General features: G+C 44.0%; 1 protein-coding gene across 1 annotated transcript in view; it reads right to left on the bottom strand.

Annotated features, from left to right (window-relative positions):
* Positions 1-20,590, bottom strand: part of Cpd (carboxypeptidase D) — a 72,778-nt gene extending 52,188 nt beyond the window's left edge. The window contains exons 1-2 of the mRNA XM_021654872.2: positions 19,752-20,590; positions 15,133-15,380 (exon numbers count right to left, since the gene is read on the bottom strand). Of these exons, the coding sequence (XP_021510547.1) occupies positions 15,133-15,380; positions 19,752-20,497 (994 nt within the window). The 5' untranslated portion in view covers positions 20,498-20,590. The remainder of the gene's footprint in view (positions 1-15,132; positions 15,381-19,751) is intronic.
* Positions 20,591-21,158: the final 568 nt, after the last annotated feature.

Below are 21,158 nucleotides of genomic sequence, written 5' to 3'. Positions count from 1 at the left end.
CCAAGAAAACATTTTCAAATTCAAATGTAAGGATTAATGGGATCATTTAAGACTAGGAAGTCCATTCACTCATGTCAGGCACTGTTCTAGGCACAGGGGATACAGCTATGAAGAGACACATCTACACCAAGATAACACACATTCTTAGACAAATCCAGAAAGTCTCAGATAGTGAAAAGTGTTACACAGAATATTTAAGAGTGATGTGATGGCTAGAGGATAGTGACAGTGGATCCTGGGTGATTAGGAAACCACCTGTGAGGAAAGGCTTCATGACAGTTGATCTTCCTTGGCAGCTGGAATCTTGTTTAGAAGCAGGGGGTAATCAGCCTATAAAATATCTTTCAAAACACTAGCATAAAAACTATAATTGTGTGGATATAGGACAATGTGCCTATCCAAGTTTCATGTGATAGATATTCATTTTTTTGGTGTGTGTGATTAAAAAAAGTTATACATAGATCTTACAGTGGAAGCATTTTCATGCCTTCTGGGTTAATAGTCTCAAATGGCATGAACACATCATAACATACTTTTACATTTAACTTTGTAAAAAGTCTGATTTCCAAAGTGGCTGTAGCACTCTCACCACCACGCTGGCTCTGCAGTATCGAGATGAGTTGTTAAGAAACTGGCCAACTGTAAATGTCTAAGCATTCTGGGAGATGTGTGGTGGTACTCACTGTGGTTTAAATCTGTATTTCCCTGATGACACTGCACATCCCTTCAAAGAGACATCTTTTTTTAATTTAAATTTTTTATATTAATTAGTTTATTCACTTTGTATCCCAGCTGTAGCCCCCTTCCTCATTCCCTCCCAATCCCACCCGCCCTCCTTCACCTTCTCCCATACCCCTCTCCAATTCCACTGACAGGGGAGGTCCTCCTCCCCTTCCCTCTGACCCTAGTCTATCAGGTCTCATCAGGACTGGCTGCATTGTCCTCCCTGGCAAGGCCGCTCCCTGCTCAGGGGGAGGTGATCAAAGAGCCACTAGTTCACGTCAGAGACAGTCCCTGCTCCCCTTATATAAAAGAGACACCTTTTATATATATATTTACCGTCTCTATTGGGAAACCTGTAAGCCAGAGAGTAGGAAATGTTACAGATATGAGGAGGCTCACACAGGGCCACAAAAGCTATCTATCAAGTACCGGCTCCTGAATGACACGCCGGAAGTGTGCCTCTGCTGTGAGACAGTACAGGCAAACCACTGAAAATTCAGCTACAGAGGAGTTCCCAGACTGGCTTCAGTGAGACAGGGTAGAGCCTAACAGCACCACACTGCCTCTTTGCAAACTGAGCTGACGCTGGAATCACACCACACCTAAGGCAGGTCAGAACTTACAGTTGAATCTAACTAGGTCATTTCCTGCTGGAACAAGCAAACAAAAATTAGCATAAAAAAAGACTTACACAAGGAAGGGAAGACGGACAGAAGGGAGAGGAGGAGGGAGGGAGGGGGTTTGTGGATGACCTTAAGAGGCGCAACTCAACACTGATGCTGCTGGAGCTTCAGGTAGGAGAAACTTCCACACTGGCTGAATACTTTCTTCACAAATTTGGCAAAGGTCAAAAAAAGAAAATCTATCCCTAAACTTCTAAAAAACAAATTTTTAAAAATCCCTGAAAGCAGACAGAACAATGCAGGGAAAAAACTGGAATTACAGGGAAAACAACGTCAATGTCCATGGCTTCTCAGCAGAAACTAGAGGCCAGGAGGCATAAGGCAAATATTTTAAAGTGCTAAACAAAACAGAACAAAACCACCAATAATACTTGACAACCCATAACATGGGGTTTTATATCCAATAAGAAAGACAAAACAGACACCCAATAAGAGAAATCCAGAGAATGTACTGTAAGCAGACTGACCTTAACATAAATTAACACAGAAAGTTCTTCAGGTAAAAGAGAAAAATGCCCAGAAATAAAGAAGAAACGAAAAGCAGCAGATGTAACTGTGTGGGAACTATATAAACTATTTTTAGCCTGGTGGGGTGGCACATGCAATCTGTAATCCAGGCACTTACAAGGCAAAGGCAGAAAGATCTCAAAGTTGAGGCCAGCCACAGCAATACAGGGAGACCCTGTCTGTACAAACCAAGGGCTAGGAAAGCCCGTCAGTAGCAGAACACTTGCCCAGCATGTACACGGGCTTGGGTTCAGTTCCGGGTAGACATAAACACACACACGCACACACACACACACACACACAAACTAGTTAACTTTTTCAGCAATCAGAAGGCTGAGGCAGGAGGATCATAAATTTAAAGCCAGCCTGAGCTACATAAAACCATCCTATCTCAAAACATAGCTTTCCCCCAAGCTCTCAAAGCCAGAGGTATAACAGGAAAACTAGTTAAAATTATATTTAAATCCAAACCTACAGTGATTATATATTCTATGTAAATGTAACAAACAAAACAACAAAAACAACAGTAACACCTGGCAACCCATAACCTAGAGTTATGGGTTATATCAACTTAAAGAAATTGTCAAAATGGATTAATAATATTCAGTGGCTGGAGATCAGATCACTTCATATATATGGCATAGATAAGTGAAATAAGTTAAAAGTAAAAAGAAGAACAAAAAAGCCTGAAGAACAGATGTCATGTGAACACATTCACAAAGTGATGAAGGCCTGGGATGTTGGGTCTTGGCAGAGTGCTTGCCGAGCATGTGCAAGATCTTAGGATAAATTCCTAGCACCACAAGGACGAACAGAAGGAGAGCGGGGAGAAAAGGGGAGAAGGGAGGGAAAAGAAAAACAATGAGGAACAATAGTACTCTTTAGAGAAATAAAACTTGTGAGGAATAAAATCTGAAAAAGGGGCCACTCCACTGCACTGAGACGACATCACCCTAACTGTGAGTGTCTAAAACAGGACTTTCCAAATACAGGAAACAAGAATTGATACAACTACCAAGAGGAATGCCCAGTCTACAGTGACGGCTGCAGACTTCACCCTTCCAGTGATCAATACAGCAAAGGGTTAGGGGTCAACAGGGACCACAGAAGCCAGAGCACTGGGAAGTAAGTAGGTCTAAGGGCTGTTTATATTGTCCCCACCCATCAGTACAGTCCATATGCTCTCCACCACATTCAAACATTCATCAGACACGCCACATCCTGGTCACAAAACAAACAGGTTTAAATTTTAGAAGGGAAATCCTGCACTGTGTGTTCTCTGACCAGGGTGGAAGTGTAGAAGCCAGTGAGAGATCTAACAAAGTATCTTTTATCTTGATAAACACTGACAAAAGGAACACACGTTTTCTGTATAACCACCTTGGGAAGGTAATTCACAGAATGCGTTACCTACCTTCATCTACATTTTTCTAAACTAGTGACTTATCAGAAAAAAAACCAAACATATTTCACAAGGCCAAACAACAGAAAAGCTATCCTACCTTTAGAAAATCAAAGGCTTTTGTCATCAGCTTCAATTCATAACTTAGAAACTTCTTCTAAAATTACCTAAAAACCTGGAAACAAATGGAGATGGCTGACTTATGAATAATTTAAAATTGTGTGTGTGATGACACAAACAGGTATCAGTTGACATCTATGTTAAATTTAAGGTCTGTTTTTCCATACTAAATGTCAAAGACCTCATACGCAATTGTGAGAGACATAATCAGTTGGTTTGGATCTCTTTTATTGGTTTTTTTTTTTTCCATCAGCACAAGACCTATCCACACAAAGGGAGCCTTCACTGTAACAGGAAGCAGCCACTGATCCGTAAACAGCTCTGACGTTACTACCAGCAGCCACTGCCAAATTCAGTCAAGACATTTACTTTTTTTTTTTTTAAGGCTAGTATGTAATTTGGCTCAACATAAAGGAGAAATGTCAGACTGTAAAATAATGTCTGTATATACAGGCAAAAAAAGTTTTAATTTAGGGAGTAAAATATTTAGCTATAGGCATACCACAAGGCAATAAAACACCTTACTAACAGTGGAAACCATTGCTATTTGTTTTATTAATGATTACAATAAGCAAACCTCTGTGACCACTTAATCTCCTAGGGACTATCCAAGCTAATGATCTTAGACTTGTTCACACTAAGCTGAAAAATTGTGCAACAGTTCACAAATTATGGATTTTTGTAGTGCTGGGGATCAAACCCAGGGCCTAACAAATACTAGGCAAGCACTCTGCCCTGAGAGAATCCTCTCAGCCCACCTCACAAATATGGAGCTGATATTCAAATGTTTTAATATTAAATTTGCACAGATGTAAACAAAATAATATCCTACATAACACAAAATTTAAATAAAACTTCAACATTACTTTAAACATTCAAATATATGAAATGGCATAAAAATTTGATTTTTAGAATGCTATTTTTTTTTTTCATTTTAAAAGCTTATGGGGTATTTTTGCCTTCATGTATATATGTCCATATAGGATGTGTGTACAGCACCCACATAGCGAAGAGGGGTCCTTATCCCCTGGAACTGGAGTTACAGTTGATTACAGATGACAACCAAACCCAGGCCCTATGGATGAGCAGTCAGTGCTGTTAACTAAGCCATCTCTCCAGCCTCCGAACTAACTATTCGAACCTGTCCAAATTTTTATCAAGACCAGTATTAATTGCTACAGGCAGCTAAAGGTTCTGATCAAACGATCACAGCCATTATTCTGTCTCACAACTCATCTTCATACGCTTTAAGATACTCAATTCGCCTCTGTAACAGAACAAGTCCCTGTTACAGGTTTTAGCACAGAGCTCCAGCTTTAAAGAGGAGAGAGACTTCGACACGGTCAACGCTTTGTTGACAGATGCTACCAATTTACTCTTCTACCTTAAAAGAAGCTTCCATGTTAAAACAGCAACTGTCAAGCTGGGCATAGTGACACACACCTGTAATACCAGCTCTTGGAGAAGCAGGTAGATCTCTAAGTTCAAAGCCAGCCTCACCTACAAACTGACTTCTGGTAGCCAGGACTACACAGAAGAGTCCCTGCCTCAAAAAAACCAAACAAACAAACAAAAACCAAACCCAGTAACAACTAAAACCCCAGCAACTCTCCTCTTCCAAGGCTCAAGTAACAGCCTGGGAACCTGTACTTGTCTTATTTTATCAGTTGTTGTTGTTACTCTCTTATAGTACCTGTTTAATTTTTACATTAGATACTGTAAGTGAGCAACAACAGGCTGGAGGGATGGCTCAGTGGTTAAGAGCACCGGCTGCTCTTCCAGAGGGCCTGAGTTCCATTCCCAGCACCCACGCGGCAGCTCACAACTGTCTGTAGCTCCAGTTCCAGAGGATTTGATACCCTCACACAGAAATACATGCAGGCAAAACACCAATGCACATGAAATAAAAATAAATTTAAAAAATATATAAAATTAAAAATTTTTAAAAAGTACCAACAACTGCTGTCTCCTTCTCATGTCTCACCGGAATGTACTCCTTTCTCTTGTGAGATGATGTGATGACACAGTGGTGGGCTGCTATGTGAGCACTACTTGAATCGGGGCACTACAACATTTGAGAAGTCATGTGAAAACCAGAGACTACTGGACAGGTAGCATACATAGTGTGGCTATTCTCATCAAAGCAATGAGTCATGTCCCAGGCAAGATAAAAGCAAAATGATGTAAGATTCCATCATGCTATGCAGAACAGTGCATAATTTAAAGCTTACGAACTGCCTGTGTCCGGAATGAAGACTTTCAGGTTATGACTGGCGGCCAGTAACTGAAGCTTGGCAAAGTCTAACTTCACATAAGGCCAGACCCTCAGTTTCTAAGGCAGTAACAAAGTCTCACAACTTAAACAATAATTCTGCATTCCCCAAGATACTTTTAAAAGCTAATAAACATGACATTCATTAAAAAATTTAAGGAGAAACACTGAGCCAAATGAGCAAAAAGTACAAGTTTACCTTAAACCAAAAAATCCTCCCAATTTTAAGTCTGCATGCTCAAGCTGTGTAATTCCTACCTGAACTTGTTTTTTGAGTCGGGTAACCGATGTGAACATCCATTTCCTTCACCACTCCCACTAGATATATATTTGCTCATGATATGATTCCACAGAACTGAGCTAACTACACAGACCTGCCCATTCTCGCCCCACTCCCTCACACCTCTGGACTGTATTTTTCCTTATAAAAGTATTCTTGATCATCTGAATTACACAGAAAAGGGGTCATGGACTAAAAACATCCAATTTGTAATCATGAGCTCTGCATCTCTGGGAGATGAATGCTGGCTAGCATCTGAGGCTCTCAGTGAAGGCAGAGAAGTGCTCCTGAGCCCATCGCCACGTCACAAAGTACACAAGTGTGCTGATCCTAAAGGTCAGGCTCTATTCTAGAGTGAGCTACAGCTCACCAAAGCAAACTCATGACTCAATGGAAGCAAGTGCTCTGTTGGAATACGGTCTTATCTTTTTCTTTCCTTTTATATTAGACGGTGCTCAGACTAAAGAGAAGAGAGGAAAAGGAAGAGAGCTTCAACCACATCTTCCATGTCCATAACACAAATTTCACTATCAGTCATACTTGTGAAACATGAACAGGCTGATAATTGATGTTTGAATTGTTTTCAAGAAAACCTCCTGGTACAAAATACTACCATCATTTTCACTCTGGAGGTGAAAAATCACCCATTTGTTCAACCGTGTTCTAGTTGGATTTTGACTCTAAGCAATTATGCCAGGAAATAGTATTGATTCAGTTTTCAAAATCGTGAGCTGTTATTTGCCCTTCACTTGTCTTACAGTTCTGGGCCTCTTTTCTCTTTGATCTTACCCAGCCTCTAGACGATGCTTCTTAACAGCTTTTTGGTACTTGCAACTGGAAGACTAAATACTGCCTCTGCTGACACTCTTCTCCCTCAGCAAGGCCAGGTGGGGGTAAATCTTTTTGGTGGGTTCTCCTTGACACTTAACCAGTAACTAGTTCTTTGATTCTCCTTGCACATTTTTTAAATTTATGCTTCTCAGTTGGGATACACACACACACACACACACACACACACACACACACACACCGACTGCAGTTTCCTCTCCTTCCTCTCCTCCCAGCTCACCACCACCTACCACCCCTCCCACCCAGATCCACTCCTCTGTTTCCTTCCGGAAAGGGGAGGCCCTGGATGTTAACCAATCATTGCATTTCAAGTTGCAATAAGACTAGATACACCCCCTCATGTTAAGGCTGGATGAGGCAATCCAGGAGGAGGAAAAGGATTCCAAAAGCAGGAGAAAGAGTCAGAAGCAGCCTCCATTTCCACGGCTAGGAGTCCCACAAGAAGATCAAGCTACATAACCATAATATACACGCAGAGGACTTAGCTGGACGCATACAGGCTCTCGACTTGTCAGTTCTTACCTAACTTTTATACCTCTCACATCCCCTTACATTTCCATGTATTCCTGTAGACAAAGCCCTTATCATCATGAGATCACATTCCAAATAACCATAAAAACTCTCAAAAAACCAAATGAACAACAACAACAACAACAAAAAAACTCTCCCTAGGCTTCCTTCCACTAGGACTCTGTCCTTTCCCACCTGGAATTAAACAAAGGTAACTCCAAAACGAGCAGAGCCACCTTTCCAACATGAGTGGTCAGGCATTGCACTCATGAGTTTAAAAGGAAGGGATGCTCTGGGAAGGCAGGAGACCAAGGGACTACACGAGAGGCTTTCTAGAAGCACACTGACCTTACGAGTCAGCATTTGCTGGGGAAGGACAAGGAGTCCAGCACACAGGAGAGGCAGGAAACAGGCTGGAGATATAGGTTGACTCAGATTCCTTTGCAGTTCAGACCTGATCCTACTGAAATGTGAAACCAGCAGGGACAGAAGAACCCTTTCAGATTTCCTTCCCGTGTTGCTCTGTTCCTATCACATAGCTTTAAAAGCAGTCAAAAAAGCAGCACCTATCAGACCCCAGCACATCTCTCCTACGGCTGAGGACTGTACCTCAGACTGTCAACAGACTGTGCGAAACGGGCTGGAAAGCAGTGCCCTGCCACATATTCTCCAGGTCAGACTGGTTTGTGTCTGCTATGAGATCCACTGGAGAGAAACACAATTTAAACTCCACACAATCCTTAGGGTCTCATCTTTCATTAGTTGTGGGTACTGTGTTTTTTTCAATTACGCATGGCTTATTTAATTCTTTGCTTTAGATTCTAGTGTTCTGGTATAGGCCCTGTTTGTGACATAGGGAACGCTGTGCCCCTCCCCCCCAGCAGCCTGCTATCTCAAGCCAGGGAACCTCAGTATTAGAGCACGCTGGGCCATTTCAGGGAAGAAGGGCGTCCACGTGATCAAAGGAGCTCACACTCACACAGAGCTGCTCTGCTTACGTGATGTGCCGTCTGCTCACATTCCATCACTCTGATGGAAGCAGAAAAAGAGCGGGAAGAAGGCTCAATAAATCAGTGTTTTCTTCTTCCAAAGGGGAAAAAATCATAATTGCCAGTTTGAAAAGGCTCAGCAACATGCTAGCAACAATGTACAAAAACAAAACCCCATAAATCTGGAGCATTACAGCAGCTGCACATGAGGCTGGTGACTGTATTTCCAACTAACTTCCTATCTCCGTACTCATTCAAATTATAGCAAAAACAACCCAAGATAAATTGCAGCTCAGTCTTCACTATAAATGACTGAGGTATATAAACAAGCAAGAACAAAAGGAAAAGAATGTGTGAATTGTAAGCTGTTTTGTTTCTATTAGAAAAAACACTGAAAGTAATTCAGTTCTATGGCAGCAGTGATCAAGAGCAGACCTGTCTCAAGCTGGAGGCCATTGCCCATTACTGGGTTGCAGGATATTTTTTAAATAAATGAAACAGAGCAGACTAGAGGAAATAATACCACATACATTACAACAGTAAGTTAGTATCTTTTTACCGTGAGGTGGGGGATAGAACCAAGGGCCTGCCACATGCTAGGTAAGTGTTCTGCCATTGAGCTAGAGCCCTGGCCCCACATTTAAGGATTGTCTCGTGGAGTTGTAAAAAAGTCTTTAACATATATACCATAGAGAAATGCATATAAGCAAGCAAATGGGGGACTAATGAGACCAGTGGCCATCAGGGCACAGTGCTCTCGGTTTTGAGCATGCATGCCAGGCAGCTCGCAACTACCAGGAACTCCCGCTCCAGGGACTCAGACACTCTCCTCTAGCCTCCACAGACAATCGCACTCACATGCACAGGCCACAGGCAAATTCTTAATGAAAAAATTTAAAGGCATGTTACAGTATACTGGTGAAATTAAAATATAAAACAAAGCCAAACCTCATGACTATAAGGCAAACTTATTTTCTTAAGGTGGGAGTAAATGTAGGAAAAATATTTTTATGAATTTTGAATCCAAAGTTCAGGTGTTATTTTAAACTATGCATCCAGTTTTTCAGATAACATGAATTTGTTTATTCAACAATTCCCAAAAGATGTACTCTTTGCCTTCTGTATACCAAACATTATTCAATTCATGGAAATAGAAAACCAAATAAAATTGAAGTCCTGCCCTGATGAAATGGAAACTCTAGAAGAGATAAGTAGTTACACCACCTGATGCAAAGCTAAGTGCTTAATATAGTTCCCAGCAGAAACTCATAATCCTATGAAGCAGGCCCTATAGTTTTATCTTTATTTTATGTATAGGAATGGAGGGTAAAAGAATTCATTAACATTTTCAAGATCAACTAACCTCTCACACATATGCCTCATACAGAAGTGAGACTCAGATCTAAGCTGTCAGATCCCAAGGCTCTGCTCTTAACCTCAATGTCTGTGTCTACAGGAGAATAAAAGAGAGCCCTGCCCTGCCTAGACTGTTTCTAAAACTTACTGAGAACTTGTGACTTTGAAAATCATTTCAATTACAGTCTTAGATTTCTTGCCTGTATGTGTAAACAGGGGCCAGAAAATAATCTCAACTTCATCCTCAAGAGCTTGGTTCATTGAGGAAGGTCTCTCACTGGCCTGGAGCTCACCAATTAAGCTAGAATGGCTGGGCAGCAAGCCTCAAGGACCGTCCAGTCTCTGTCCTCCCAGTGTTGGGATGATAAGCCACACTCCACATCACCTAACATTTTCCCATCAACCTCAGGTGCTCATGCCATCTCCCCAGTCCTTAAAGGCAGGAACTCTCTAAACAACAGTCCAGTTTCATTAAATATGATTTGGAATATACATATCAAACCTTCAGCTAATTTTTATGTCTTTTATGTCTCAAAAACTGTTACTCAGGTGGCTGAGACAAGAGGATCAAGTTCAACATCAGCCTGGGAAACTTAGTGGACCCTACCTCAAAATAAAATTTAGAGGCTAGAGAGGCGGCTCAGTGGCCAGAAGCACTTTGAGTTCCCAGCATCACAGAGTGGCTTATAATTGTCAGCTCCAGGGGATCCAACTCACTCTTTGGCCTCCTCAGGCACTAAGCATGTATGTGCTGCACAGAAATACATGCAAGCAAATACTCAAACACATAAAATAAAAATAAATCTTAACAGAAATTTAAACTTTAAAGGAGGGCTGGGGGTATAGACCAATGGCAGAATGTTGCTGGTGTGCACAAAGTCCTGGCTTCGGTCTCCAGTCCTATTTCAAAAACATTACGCAGTCAAACAAGGACAAAAGAAAGCGTGGGAAAGGTCTGCAAATGGCAAAGAACTTAGCACTGTGCTGTTTAAAATAGATATCCGGGCTAGACTATCACTTCAGCAGTTGTGTGACTTCACAGGCCTACTAGGACAGCCATTCCCTACGAGAATCCTGTGGGTTTGAAAGAGGTGTTGAGCGAAACAAGGACTACGCATGGGCAGCTAGTCCTGAGAGTCAGCCTTGGCAAGGAAGATAAAAGCAGCAGCAGCCCGATGGTCCCACTCCCATACTACTTATCTGCTATCTGATCCTTACAAGTAGCAACTGTTTCTGCTCGGCTGTTACTCTGTCCCTACGGCCTAATGCAGCTTATGGGACACAGCAGGTAGTCAGGGCCCTTTACTAAGTGAATACTATATTATATAAGTTATTTTATCTCTTAGTCCTTGAATTTCTATAAAGCAAAAAGGACAGAACTAGATCAGCACATTCATTCAGGTCTAAGCTATCTGCACTTGCTTGAGCAGGAATTCATAAATATATCACACAGAGTACTAGTAAAGCCATTCCAGGACATCGTTTGAAGACACGCCCAGGCTCAGGTTTAAGACCTCTCCCTGCTGTCCCGCAGGAGATAAACAAGATGATTTTGCCCTGTTGGAGCTGCTGGAGCCAGCGCAGCTTTCTCTTTAGGAAGCAGTTGTGGCAGGAAGAGAAGCTAGCTACTGTAGAAACAACACAGTGCCGGGGACTGCTCAGCTCAGACAAGAGTGAAGCTCACGCTCCAGAAACAGTGAACAATGGCGGCAACAAAGCTGAGCTTCCTCAGACACTGGAAGAAACAGAAACACTTAGCAACTGGTTGGATGAAATAATCTGTGACTATGTAGCAAAGTACACTTCTTTTCTCTGAAAACTGGATGGTTATTTTTCAAACAGTATGTTTTAGTATATTATTCAATCATCAATTAATTATTTTTTAACGTTTTAAAGTATTTTTAACCAAAAAGATAAGGTATATTATCATTTATCCCATTATCTTAAGTAATATCTCTAATTCATGAAATAACATAACCAAGTCACAAAACTATTGATTCACAGTTAGACTTAATAAATATACTTACTAAAGACAGAAATGCAAGGATTACATATTAAAGTATGCTCTTTTACCAAAAGTTTCAGTGGTTTTCAAATCATGCTCAACTTTAATGAAGGAAAAGGCTAGTTAATAAATATTTCAACCTTTTGTTGGCTGTTTGTTACATATAAAATATGTATAGAAACCACAGGGTATCAGGAAATTCTAGAAGGTCTTCACTCCTCAAATTTAGGACTCATTTTCAGTATATGCAGCTACACATAAAAGGTCAAAAGGTGATTAGCTGGGCATGGTGGCACATACCTTTGATCCTAGCACTCATGGAGGCAGAGGCAGATGGATCTCTGTGAGTTTGAGCCTGATCTACAGAGTGGGATCCAGGACAGCCAGGGCAACACAAAGAAACCCTGTCTCAAAAAAAAAAAAGAAAGGCTTAAATAAAAGTGAATTAACAGATATGTCACAAAATGCTCTGTAATGAGATTGCCAGCTAAAAGCTAAAGACCACCATAGCATCTCAGCATTCTCTAATGACATTATCATGGGTTGAACATGTCTGCTTAATTTTTGAAGTGTTTTTGACTTGTGACCCTGCTGCCTTGGTCTTCTGAGTGCTGGGGTTACATGCGTGCCATCGTGTCCACCTTATCGTTTGTGCGTGGGTGATGTATACCCCTGGGTGTGTGAAGAGACGGTATACACACCCACGTACCTGCATGAGGAGGCCAGAGGAGGATGGCGGGCTCCACAGTGGGTCTCTCACTGACCCCGCAGATCACCTTTCAGTTACGCTTCCTGGAACTGCCTGCTTCCATGTGACAGCGCTACGTCACAGGCACACATGGCCACACAGAGCGATTATGTGGGTGCTGGGGATTTGAACTTGAGCCCCCTTGCTTTCACAGTGAGTGCTCTTTCCTAGACCCACTTCTGCATATTCTTAATCAGTCTAAGTTTGTACTTTATTATTCTGAAAATTTTTAAAATAATAGCTACTTTCATGACTTTTAATTTATTATTTACCTTTTTAAGGATGGGAATTTTGCCTGCATATATGTCTGCACACACGTATGTACCTGTTGCACTTGGAGGCCAGAAGCAGGCTCTAGGTCCCCTGGACAGTTGTGAGCGGTCACGTGGGGACTGGGAGCCGTAAGCATGCTTCCCCGGCGAGCCATCTCTCTAGCCCCGCTTTCATGGCGAGGAGTTCAAGTTTGTTTTAGTAACTTTTTGAGAGTGTGTGTGTACATCCATGTAGACACACGTGTTTAGAGATGGACATGCACAGAGATGCACGTTTGCAGCTGCCCATGCACGTGTGTAGACACCACAGGCTGACATCAGTGCCCTCCTGGGGCAGCGGCTCTTGATAAACCCAATCCGCTAGCCTCGCTAGCCTCGCCAGCCCGGGGCTCCCTTTCTCTGTGTCTGGGGCTCTGAGATTACATCCAGGCTTTTGTGGGTTCTGAAGATTTGTCCACAAGCATCTTATTTACCGGCCATCCACCCAGACCTCAAGTAAGTCTGTTAAAACAGCATTCTATGAAAAAACCGGAACCCTTGTATATTTCTGATAGGAAAATAAATGGTAGTGACCACTATGGAAAATAGTTTCTTACAAGCTTAACCAGAACTACCAGGTGGCCCAGCAATTCCACTCCTAGCCACATATACCAGGAACTGAGAATGCGGACTCGGGCGCCTGCTCAGACAACAGTGCTCACTACAGCACTACTTCAACAGTGAAGAGACATGCCTTGGAGCCATCAACGGAGAATGAACAGACAAACTCTTACATGTTTGCGCTTGCATGTACACATTTTGTATATAGAGAAGATTTCACTATACAAAGAAGCGATGTTCTGACGCCTGCTATGGACTGCATGAGCCCTGAGAGCACTGTGCTAAGTGAAGCATACAGATGCAAAAGCACAAACAGGCTATGACTTGACCATGTGGGACCCCCAATAGGCGAGTTCACAGAGAGAAAACGTCAGTGGTTCCTGCAACCAGAGAAAGGGGAATAATGGGAGTCGTGACCTACTCATTTCCGAGCGTCTGAGCTGATGGAGATGTTCTGAAAACAGGCAGTTATAAAGGTTGTAGGGCACTTTGAATGTTGGTTCTATCACTGCGTCTTCGTCCTAGAACGCTGGCCAGGCATCGTGCTGTAGCCCTGTAACTTCACTACTCAGGACATTTGGAAGCAAGATGATGAAAGCGTTCATGGCCAGTCTGAGCCACACAAGACTCAAAACCAACAAGGGCTGGGTAATGTGATAAAGTACTTGCCTAGGTTCACTGGACCCCTGGAATCTGATCCCCAGCACTACAAAAATTTAACAGAAACAGGAACCCACATGCGCGGGTATGCATAGAAGCCAAAATGGCAAATCCATATGTATGTATGTATGTATGTATGTATGTATGTAATTACATATATAACTACACTAAAAAGCAAGCCAGAATTCCATGATCAACCCACAGATTAAAATACAGCAGCAAATGTACCTTTATGTAAAAGATAAGATTGGTAGTCACTGTACTGGCCCAACTTTTAAGACACACAACCTGGTTTTCTATGTCTCCTGACCTGTGAGATGGTCTATATAATGATCTTTCTGGGAAACAGGAGTTGAACTGTTTTATGGAAAGTGACACACCTAAAAATTGGAATGTTCTATGAGATAACTTGAACTTTTTTGTCATTACATTGTGTGTGTGTGTGTGTGTGTGTGTAAGGAGGTGGTAGGTAGATAGAAACACAAATGCAATAGAGCATGTGTGGAGGTCAGGGGGCAACTTTTGGGAGTTAGTTCTCTCCTTCTACCCTGTGGGCCCTACGGACCTAACTTAGGGTTTTAGACTTGCTTGCAGATGCCTTTATCCACTGGGCCATCTTGCTGGCCCTAGCCTGGACTCTTTGCAAGATCAAATGCAGTGGCTGAGCCTTGACCAAATCCTGGTTTTGAAGAAAAAGGAGCTGCAGAGGATGGTGGGAGGACAAGAAGGAAAATGAGCTACAGGCAGCACGTGGATGACAGTACTGACTTACTGCTGGTCCTCAGTTACGAGACACGACAGAAGACAGTCTCTGTGTTTGGGAAAACCAGTGCTGAGGAACTGAGAGAGACTTTCTCAGCAACCTATTTTGGGATGGTCTGGCAAAAGATTGTGTGTGAGGGCGTCCGAAGGTAGAGAGGTAAAGCATGCAGGATAACAGATACTGGATGAACTTACATGAAGGATATACACATTATCTCTGTGGTTGACTTTCAGTTTTACCATAATTTTGGAAACTTCAAAAATACAAATAATAATAATAATAATAATAATAACCTTTTAAAGACTGGAATTCCACAGTTTTCTCTTGCACTCAGAATACATATAAGAAAGCTAAAGCGGCAGAAGGAGCATAGCAGTTTTGGTGAACGCCTACCTTCCACGTCATACCAGTGTGCACCGTTTGTGATCCCGTCTTTGAAAGTCTCGTCTTCGTCTCCTGGACAATGGGGTTCACCAGTTTTCATTATAGGGTGGTTAGAAGCATAAGCTTTTGCCAAGTATCTAAAGACTTCATCATCAGACGTTTTGCTATAGACTCCAGTAGCCTTGTGCTCGGGAGAATCATCAAAAGGATAGCTTGCTACCACTGAGCCACCATGGAGATTTCCAGAAAGCACAAACCTTTAAAAACAATCAAATGACACAACACCCTTAAAAACAGAAAACACCAAGCATTTAAAAACTCCACAGGATCTTTCATAAATGAACTCATTTTTCTTTTCCTTCTTAATTTTTTTGTCATTTATCCAGTCAGTCAGTCCTAAGGATGAACCCTGGGCCTGGACACATACTAGGCACGTGGTTACCACTGACTCTATCAAATGAATACCTATACACGAATCAAATGCTGTCTTGGGGCTGGCAAGATAGCTCAGTGGATGCCTGCCATCAAGCCTAGTGCCCTTCATTTAATCCCTAGGACCCACAAGAGTGGAAGGGGGAACTCAGTTCCACCATTTGGGATATGTACTCCTGTACCCACAGAAATAAATGGAAAAAAACTATTTAAAATTTCAGAACTAAAAATACAGCTTAGGAGCTGAGTACTTGCCTAGCATGCATAAGCCCTGGGTTTGATCTCCAACAAACAAACAAACGAGGCTATTTTTACATTTCAAGTTAACCACAAGTATTTTACAGAGTTTTCCATCATTGAACAAGCTGCTGAATAACACATCATTAACTAATATTTTAGGAAATGTCTTACACGAGAAATTTCAAATGCATTAATTAGACTTACCTACAGGAACTTGCCGGGAATCAACCTTTTTTTGTCCTCCCTACAAAAGTGACAATTTCATACAGTGTAGCCTAAAACTTGTGTTTCACAATGTGTCAGTTTCATAGAAAATGTGGTTGACTACAACAGACAAGTTAGTAACATTATGTTCTGTATACTTAATGCCCAAAGAAAAATTTTAGGATAAGGCTTCTAATTTAAAACACAATAAATCTCATTTGCCTCCAGATTTACAAAATCCTTATACCAAATTACATTTTCAAGAAAGATACAAACTTGAAAAGATTCAGCAGAAAAACAACCTGATACAGTGACCTTCTTTCAGAGAAGAACAATGGAGTACACCAGAGCCATCCTCTGCTGCTCCAAGGTTTCTGTCAGGGCCACTGACTAAGAGGTGACACGGACAAGGCTGCTTCTACTTTCTATATATGTATGTATGTATATTTGTTTCCACTTGGGGCAGGGGTGGCTTCTGGGGATCAAACAAGCCTTGGTCATGTTAGCCACACACCCTAGTCATGTTAGCCACACACCCTAACACAGCCCCAGCCTCATTTCTACTCCTAAGTGAACCACTAATGTGGTCCAATTTATAGATATAGAAAAATCACAAAGTTCCTTTTGAGGAGAAAACTAAAAGTAAAGGATTACATTCTATTTGCACATCTTTCTCTTACGTAACAGTCAAACAATTACTACAAACAGAGATTAAGTATTTTCTCTCTTACTTGTAATTAAAATAAACTGACCTTTAACGATTCTAAACATTTCTCTATATGCTTGAAAGAAAACTCAAATTATCATATATGTGTAACCTGAAAGACTGCTTTAGGCCTGATCAGCACCATCTCTGGGGTGAACAATGGAAATCGTTTATAACAGAAGAAAAAGCTTAGCCAATGATGATAAAGACAATTGACAATAAAGGAGATTAGTTTAAAATTAATACAATTTTCGTTAGTGCCCTTCCAGACACCAGAGAACACAATTTGTTGTACTGGCACGAGTACAAGCTTTGGAGCTGGGCAAGTGTCTCCCAGAGCTGCTGCTCAACAGTGATGTGATTGGAAGTCACTGCCTCTAACCCCAGTTTCTCTCTCATCTATAAAGTGGAGAGATTCTACCTGCCTCTCAGGATTGACAATTACTACAGACAACGCATGAACCACTGAGCACATAAACCAGAGAAATGAGTCTTAGAGTTTTACATATTCAAAATAACAGCAAAATTTTCTCTTTTTTATCCCCTGCTCTCATCTTTCAATGCTGGAGACAGAGTTCAGGGCCCCACACAGGTGAGGAAGGCACTCAACTGCTGAGCTATAAATCCCAGCGTTAAAAAATTTAACATACACTGGGTGGCGGTTGTGGTGCACGACTTTAATCCCAGCACCTGGGTGGCAGAGGCAGGCGGATCTCTGAGTTCAAGGCCAGCCTGGTCTACAGAGTGAGTTCTAGGACATCCAGGGCTACACAGAGAAACCGTCTTGAAAAACAAAAACAAAAAAAGAAAAAGGAAAAAGGATTTTAATATAGCTGGGTAAAAAGGATATCAGAAAGTCATCAAAACAATTTACTCCACAAAACACATTTAAGTGTAGTTTTCTCATATAAACTAATGTCTGTGTTTTTCTTTTTAACATCCCTCTAGTCTATCAATCTCTAATTGTGTGTTTATGCTTTTATTTATTTGCATACCCACATATTTTGTTATTAATATTAAAGAATATGTAGGGTTAATTTTATGAATGAATTTTTCTTTTTGATTAGAGTTATGTCTGGAAAAAAAAAAACAACCTAGAAATTCGGGATTGATTAGGATAATCAAACCACTGCCCCAATGACTGTGTAATACCTACTGATCCGGGAGCTTTAAAAACCTCACAAGCTCCTATCAGTGAGCCAACAAGACCGTGCTGTGACTCATGATCACTAACTTGGAAGAGTTAAGCAGAGAGTCAACTTTTGGCTTCAGATTTTCAGTATATCCTCAGATGACTTATACCCATGGAAATCCTTCACAGTGGCCACAACAGAACAACCAGACAGAAATCCCTGCAATAGTTATGATGGGACACTTTAAATGGAAACAGTACAGCTGGTATGTTTTCTCAAAAAAGCCTTAGCTGGCAATGACAAGCACCTTTAACTCTAGCAAAGGCAGCAGTATCTATGCAAGTTTAAGACCAGCCTGGTCTACATGGAGAATTTCAGGCCAGCCAGCTACATAGTGAGATCCTGTCTCAAAACAACAGCAAAAATAAAATAAAATAAAAAGCCCTGCTCGCCACAGCACCTGCAGGTAAGTGGTATATCAAAATCAAATTTATGCAGCTGTTCAGGGATCTGACACGGTCCCTAGGACATTTGAAGGCGTTAAGTATCTAAGGGACCTTCTGAACATTACAAAAGTGAAAGGCAGATGATTAAAAATACTTTGGAGCCATCACAATATCCACAGATTTACATGACTGAAATCAAACACAGGAAACTATTTCAGGAGGGAGTTTGTAGTTCAGTTGGTGCAGTACTTGCTGGCGAGCCTGAGGCTGGGGTTAAGCACAGACATGGCATACACCAGGGTGCTGGCCCGTGCCTGCAATCCCAGCTACAGCAGAAGCAGGCATACCTAAGAAATTACTCCAAGCCTCACAGATAGACTTCTTTGTTCATTTTTACCTTCGTCTCACGTGCCGGGCGTAACTGCTGCCCTCAAAAGCCTTATGAAGATACAAAAATAGGAATACGTTGGCAAAGCTGAGTCCATCTGGGCTAAGCACCACCTTCCTCTATTCCTCCTTTCTCTTAGCATTCATCTCGGAAGACTCAGACCACAGTCCACCTCTCCCACAAGAGAGGGTCCTTAAGATCTGGCTGGCACACATCGTGCCAGAGGGAACAGTTTCTGTAAAATTTTAATTGAGTAAACACTTCATATAGTATTTACAATACGCTCTTGTTACTTATTTCTGAAGGTCCTCATACTGCTACTTCTTACGTTTAAAATCCCACACGGTGCCTCAGTGTTATCAATGCAAATGATTGGTTTCGCTCCCCCAATGAGAAGGCGCACAGCGGGCATCAGAAATGAAGCAGTTCCGACCTGTGGGAGTTTCCCCTTACCGCAGTCAGGAGTAAAGGCAGGAGACTCCGTTTCTGTCCAATATCAGAGGAAGTGACTGGGGGTGTCGTTTGCTATTTCTGAGCTACATTCTGTCTCCCTGGCTGTGGAGCACTGAATAATCAAGCTTAGATTCCCCCGAGCCTGCTTACCCAGCCTGCCCCTCAATTTCCCCTTATTCAAAACAAGAGTATGAGCGGTGTCTAGAGGATATGAGTGGTGTCTAGGTCGCCCGGCTGTGGTCGGCACCAGGTGATGGACGGTGCTCCTAGGAAGCACTGACAGCCTGGCTACAAAACGAAGGCGCTAACTTAGGAATCCTTAAAATCTCACCACTGCTCAGAATACGACGGTTCTTCCAAAACAGGGGCAGAGTGGCAGAAACAAGTGTCCCCTCGGGCTATGCCCTGCACAGATGGCGGCCCCAGGCAGCATCTTTACAATCAGCAAGGCTGGGAGGTACCGCAGCCCGGCCTGCGCTCCGGTTACAGGCTGTCAGTGTCCACTCCAACTGCCCGCGAGCCCCGAGGCTGGCAAGCTCGGCCTGAGCGCCCACTGGGTGTCAGAAGGAGCCTCCTACCCTTGAGGGCTCACGTGGGTTGCGAGCGCGGAGTCGGGCAACACTCACTTGTTCCTGCGGATCCAGTCGATGAGGGCGCGCACCTCCGGCACCTCATCCAGGGAAGGCGGCTCGCCCGTGCCGAACTGGTCGGGGAAGCTGCGGTTGAGGTCGCGGCCTCGGCTGTTGTCCCGGCCGCTGGTCCCCGGCAGGCCGCCGTCGCCGAGGCCGCAGTCGCCCTCGCGCGCGCGCTCGAAGCCATCGGGGTTCAGGCTGGGCAGCAGGTACACGTCGGTGGTGTTGAGCAGGCGGACCAGGCGCGGGTCCCCGCGGCGGTAGCCCGCCGCCAGCTCCCGGGCCAGGTAGACCAGCACCTGGCGCGACACCGTCTCGTCGCCGTGCATGTTGCCCACCAGCTTCACCTGCGGCCGGCCGGGCAGCAGCGGCCCCGCGGCGTCGGGCCCCGCAGCGGCGGCGGCGGCGGCGGGCGGCGGCCCCAGGCCGGCCGTGAGGCGCAGCACCCAGAGCGGCCGGCCCTCCACCGAGCTGCCGATGCTGAAGAGCCGCGCCAGGCCGGGCGGCCCCGCCGCCGCCGCCGCCTCCAGCGCCTCCCCCAGCGCCGCTTCGTGGTAGTAGCGGTCAAACTGGCCCTCGGCCGCCCCGGAGCCCGCGGCGGCCGTCGTGGTGGCCTCGGCCTTCTTGATGTGCGCCGCCTGGGCCGCGCTCCTCAGCAGCAGCGGCAGCAGCAGCGGCAGCAGCGGCGGCCGCCAGCGCCCCCGCCGCCGGGGCGGCCGCTCGTCCCGGCCGCTCGCCATATTCCAGCAGAGCCGCCACCTCCGCTCCGCTCCAGCGGCTCCGAGCTCCGGGCGGCCGCGGCCCGCCGGATCCCCTCCGCGCCTAGCAACCCCATCCCGCCCTTCCCCCTCGGCCAATCGAGGCCCGGAATGCCGGGGCGTCACGCGGGAGGGTGGGGTCTTCCTTAAAGCGGACGGTTTTCCGCAGGGCGCGCCCTCCGGGCCGCGGGTCCCGGGGACTTCGGTCGCGCTCCCTTCCCGAGCGCCTCCCGTCCTCCCCGCCTCCCCATTTCCTCTTCCACGCCTGCTCTCGGGCTTCTCTCTGCGCCCGGTCCCTTCCTCATGGCTTCTCCTCGGAAATCCCACGCCTTCCTGACTGAGAGCCTCCACTGGCCCCCTTCTTTGTTGCAGCATTTCTCGGCTAACGCTTTAAAGCGTCAGAGCCGATAATCGAAAGAATCAAAAGGTTCCAAAGATTCGAGGACTCCTGAGAAAAATCAGTAAGTTAGCATTTACGTCGAAGAATCAGAGGTCGTCCTAGTCCCACCTTTGCACCATTTTTTTCCTCGTGATGAGTCAGCCCTGCCTGGGTTTGAGCCCACCTGCCTGGTGGTGCACCTGATGAAGCAATCCATTCTAATGCTGATTTGCCACGTGGCTAGATGTCGCCTTGCTGAAGTGG

This window comes from Meriones unguiculatus, chromosome 7 (genome assembly GCF_030254825.1).
Source record: "Meriones unguiculatus strain TT.TT164.6M chromosome 7, Bangor_MerUng_6.1, whole genome shotgun sequence".
NCBI classification, from domain to species: Eukaryota; Metazoa; Chordata; class Mammalia; order Rodentia; family Muridae; genus Meriones; species Meriones unguiculatus.
The sequence above is the reverse complement of the archived record's forward strand: the minus strand, read 5'-3'. Positions and strand labels throughout refer to the sequence as shown.